Source organism: Aulostomus chinensis, chromosome 19, assembly GCF_037954235.1.
Source record: "Aulostomus chinensis isolate RoL2024-O1b breed Wild chromosome 19, RoL_Achi_v1.0, whole genome shotgun sequence".
NCBI classification, from domain to species: domain Eukaryota; kingdom Metazoa; phylum Chordata; class Actinopteri; order Syngnathiformes; family Aulostomidae; genus Aulostomus; species Aulostomus chinensis.
This window is the reverse complement of record NC_141338.1, coordinates 562,501-567,500: the sequence shown is the minus strand read 5'-3', so window position 1 is coordinate 567,500 and position 5,000 is coordinate 562,501. Positions and strand designations below refer to the sequence as shown.

At 46.8% G+C, this 5,000-nt stretch overlaps 1 protein-coding gene across 4 annotated transcripts in view; it reads left to right on the top strand.

Annotated features, from left to right (window-relative positions):
- Positions 1-4,374, top strand: part of dmtn (dematin actin binding protein) — a 14,776-nt gene extending 10,402 nt beyond the window's left edge. Inside the window, exons 13-16 of one of the 4 annotated variants that reach the window (XM_086187385.1) lie at positions 415-425; positions 627-692; positions 1,228-1,308; positions 1,902-4,374. In XM_086187385.1, the coding sequence (XP_086043511.1) occupies positions 415-425; positions 627-692; positions 1,228-1,308; positions 1,902-2,015 (272 nt within the window). In that variant the 3' untranslated portion in view covers positions 2,016-4,374. Of the gene's footprint in view, positions 693-1,227; positions 1,309-1,901 lie in introns of those variants that run through there. The other 3 variants (XM_086187384.1, XM_086187383.1, XM_086187382.1) reach the window with 3 other exon arrangements.
- The last annotated feature ends 626 nt before the right edge of the window (positions 4,375-5,000 follow it).

Here is a 5,000-nt window from a genome sequence, read left to right as displayed (position 1 = left end):
GAAATTAGCCAGGAGCCTCTAGTCTGTCTCTGTCTCCTCCCTTCTACAGAGCCACAAACGCCATGTCACTTATTCATTCCCTCATTCACTCGTTCATCAGCCTGGGGGCGGGGCTAGCCTGAGGTGTGGGTCACACAAATAAGCGCTGTAAAAATGTCGTCCTCGCCGTATGTTTGTTCCTGATCAGAGGGCTGAAGACTGTGGAGCTCTACTAACAAGTAACTAACAAACGCACCATTGTGAGCAGAGCCAGTGAGCGTGTTGGCGTGACGCGGCAGCAGACCACATGACACGTTTGATGAGTTCAGATAGAAAAGAAGTTCCTGCTTTTGTCATAGAATGTGACACTGACAGCTGACCCTGATTCTTCCTCTTGTGTCTTTGCAGCGGTGCAGGTAAGCATGATGTCATCAGCTCCAGCACGTGTGCGTGTGTGTGTGTGTGTGTGTGTGTGTGTGTGTGTGTGTGTGTGTGTGTATGAAATACTGCTTAGCTTTGTGGTCCAAAATCTCCACCCACTTCTTTAACTCAGATTGAGTGTTGTTGCTGACCACCACAGTGTGTGTGTGTGTGTGTGTGTGTGTGTGTGTGTGTGTGTGTGTGTGTGTGTGTGTGTGTGTGTATAGAATGGTGAGGCTCGCAGGGAGAGGATGGACCGTGGGAACTCACTGCCGAGTATCCTGGAGCAGAAGGTGAGAGGTCAACATCACCAACATGAGTGAAATAACCATACAACATTACAGTGAACGGAGAGGACGTGTCGCCATGGCAACATGACACATCAGGTGCAGATCAGCTCCATTATCTGGGCTCATGTCATCCAGATCGGTCTGTTAGTAGATGATCACATGACCTGGGTTGAGCAAGTCAAGCATGACACAACCAAATAAAACATTCACCGACAACAAAAAGCAGCAATTTAAAGGGTCATTATCGATTGTGTGATTGGCTGAATTGATCATGTGATGTCACACCATCAACAAGCTGCAGATGTTGGGAGCTTCAACTGGGAGGTCATGTGATCAGTCCTATTGATTTGTTCACAGGAACTCAAAAAATGTGGATGTTTGAGATGAAATGTGGCCTCGCAGCTCCCCCACCCCGACACCTCTCCAGATCTGTGATGATGTCACGTCGCCACGTGCTCTCCCCGTGTCTGTGTTAATAAAGCGACGAGTTTTGAACCGTTCTTCTGGTGTCTAGCTGATGTTCCTACCATCTGTTCAGATTTATCCCTATGAAGCACTGATTGTGACCCACAGAGGGCGCTGCAAGCTGCCTCCAGGCGTGGACCGCACCCGACTGGAGGTGAGGATAGAGAAGTGGAGTCTTGGTCACATGACAAGAAAAATGACTTGTGAATGAAAAATGCCTAAAACTTACAGGAGCTTTCTGTATCTAATAATCAAATTTACTGAACCAGAATCAGTCAAGGACCTTCAACCTTCGACCAGGTGAACTTTGACCCCTTGCTTTTCGGTGCCCATTGATGGGCAGAGCCTCACACCACCAGGTGGCGCTGCGACTTAAACTCAGCTTGTAGACGTTGTCAGGACTCTTGTTAAAGATCTGACCATGTGACTCCAGATCCTAGAGTTTCCTGTTCTGAGGTCAGACTCCAAACATGGCCAGGTGGCGCTGTAAGTCATGTGAGCCAAGACTGGAGGGGTCCTACCTTGGTCCAGGCCCCGCCTTTCCACCAAGTCATGTGAATGTTGGCCTCATGGTTCAGTAATGTCCTCCTTGGTGAGGTAAAAATGAGTATTAGCATCAGTGGTGGCTCTGTTAGCGACATGCCGTCACCATAACAACATGTTTGACCTGTTTCCTCGTCAGGTCTTGGACCCTCTTAGAGAACCGAATCGTTCTGGTTTGACTGCGATGTGTTCTTGTTGTTTCAGAGGCATCTGTCACCGGAGGAGTTCCAGCAGATCTTTGGGATGCCAATCGCCGAGTTCGACCGCCTGTCGCTATGGAGACGAAATGAGCTGAAGAAGAAAGCCTCGCTTTTCTAACAGGAAGTGATATCATTAAGCCAACACATACCCTCCATCACCCTAGCAGTCACGTCCCTTGATGGGTCAGAGTATCTTCTCAAGGCTGGCCCTAATATAACCTTTACTTTGACTAACTCGACTAACGCTCACATCCGCCCGCACTTATAGTCGCCACAGCTTGACAAACATCTGCGCTCATCTTCAGCATCGTCCTCCACAGATTCTGATTCTTTAAGCCAGATTAGCTGCCGTTTTTTGGGTTTAATCAAGGTTTTCCGGTAGCTTCCACCTAACCAGGTTACCATGGTAACCTACTTCACTGCCGAGTCATCCCAGCTAGCTGCCAGAGAGACATTGGACGAACGGCTAATTCCAATCACACGGAATATTTCCACATCCTGTCTAAGGTTATGAGTGTAGTTTCATGTTTCTAAACCAGGCGAACCCGTATTGACTTGAAAGAAAGCGTCTACTTCTCTTATCAAATCCTCTTTACAAACTATTTTACTTGTATTTGTTTTGAACACAAACAACACTTTCCCCCACTGGAACCTACCACATGACATTAGCTATGTTAGCTTCATTCGCAACGTTAGCTTCATTAGTGATGTCAGGTGCATCAGTAACGTTGCCTCATTAAAGACATTCTCTACCTTAGTAATGTTGCTTACATTGCTGATTTGGGCTTTTTTCATGAAACTAGCTACATAATCGACGTCAACTTCGTTAGCAATGTTAGCTACATAAGTTAGCTACATTAGTGATGTTAGCTACCTTAGGTACTCAGGCTGTTTTGACTCAGTGAATAGTAAATTAGCAAGTCAAAGCTATGTTATGTCATGTTCCTCTGGCAATTTCTTCTAAAAGAATTGACAAACTGAACGAATAAAAAATAAAATTAATACAACTTTAAAGGTGCAATCACCAACACCTCCTGGCCAGCAGGTGTCTCCCTCCCTCCTGCTACCTGGTCAAGTCAAGCCAGGTCAGCTTTATTTGTGTGGTGCCAACTCCCAACCAAAGTTCTCTCCTGACTCTGTCCAAGCAGAGCAGGTCCAGCACCTCCCTCCTTCAATGAACCTCCACCCAACAGTTCTCCATGTCACCTGGTCACCAGGTGGAGTCATCAACCACACATGGTCAGAGCTGGTCGTCAGCAGACATTTGGTGATGATGTCACACACTAACAATAACAACATGAACCTGCCTAGAGACACCTGACACCAGCCTGTTCCTGCTGGAGGCTCAGAGTTTGGAATCTGAATATTAGCAACATTTGGACACAATAAAATGTTTTAATCCTCATTTCACCATAAAAATATTTATTTCAGGTAAACTTAGCCTTTAATTCTGCCCCTGTCTCAGTGCTCTGTAGATGTGTTCTTTTTTAGGTTGTTTTCCTGCCTGTCGTACTTTAAAAAGTCACCTCACCTGTCATCAGGTGAGTGGTTCGACGGCCATATCTCTCCAAATCCTGCTTTACTTCCTGATGCCAAAACCATTTACATGTGTGTGGTTACATACCAACAACGAACAAGAAGTCATGAGGTGCAGTGTCAACATCACGACTCTGACAGACATGTTTTGGTCTCGCGCGTCACGTTGGGAAGGTGGGAGATTTTGGTGCTTTAACGTGACTCAAGCAGCAGCTGTCGTCTGTATTCTACGTCAAATTAATGTTACTGATAACCCTTCTGGACACGAAGGTTTAATCATGACCTGACATCATTTCCTGTGTACTTGCCTGCTGTGTGTGAGTGTTGTTCACTCCGCAGATTGATGATCACCTCCATGACTGCTGGGTTACTGCTAACGGGACCAAACTACTGACCACTAAATCCACACTTCTTCCAGTGCCCGACGGCTCCTGGCAGTAAACTGGCTCTTTGTTAAAAATGAAACACTTTCATGGCCACAACTATCACATTTCTTGGCTGCCATTTTCATGAATTTTCACGGTTGTTTTAACGCCGGCGCTGCTGGTCGACCTTGTGATGACCTCAGTGAAGCCAAAGACGTCTAAACTTCCATCGTGAGGGTCACATGACATGTTTGTGCTCTTACTTTGAAGGGCAGCTAGTGAGTGGGAGGAGCAACAGATTGTAATGTTTATGTGAAGCTTTATTTATTTGATGATTGTAATTTTAATTCTGTAAAAGATGTTAATTGTTTTATATTGAAAATATTCAATATGCTGTAGTTTTTTTCCCTTTTTGTATATGAGCTGCACCCACTGATGACATCACACCCCGCTTTAACCTGCCGCCACCATCACCAACATTCCCTCCTAACCCACCTGGTAGCGTCTGTACCTGCTGTGTTGGTCCATCTCGTTTCTTCACCGAGTCTTTATTGTTTCAACGTGACATCAAATAAATCAGATAAATGTTTGACTGAATTTCTCGTGTCTTCATTCGACGACTTTATCAACCAGATTCCAATCAAACGGCCACCTTAGTTTTCAGGTTAACTCTGAAAGTGGAGGAGGAACTTTGTGTGCTTCTCTAACTGCTGCATCGGTTTTATTCTTCACTGAACTTTTCACATAAACATGAACTCAAGTGGTGGCACGGTGGAGCAGTGGTCCTCACTGTGGCCCCCCAGCAAGAAGGTTGTGGGTGGAGCAGTGGTCCTCCCTGTGGCCCCCCAGCAAGAAGGTTGTGGGTGGAGCAGTGGTCCTCCCTGTGGCCCCCAGCAAGAAGGTTGTGGGTGGAGCCCCGGCTGCAGCACGGGGTCTTTCTGGGTGAGTCTCCATGTTCTCCCTGTTCCTGCTGGGTTCTCTCTGGTACTCCAGCTTCCTCCACAGTCCAAAGACATCAAGAGGGACCAGGTTAATCCAGACTCTAAATTGACCGTAGGCGTGGCTGGGAGAGCCAATGGTTGTCTGTCTCTATGTGTTGGCCCTGCCATGGACTGGTGACCTGTCCAGGGGGAAGACTGCTGGGATAGGCTCCACCCCCACCACCCTCAACAGGAGGAGAGGGGGAACATGGAGGGATGAAC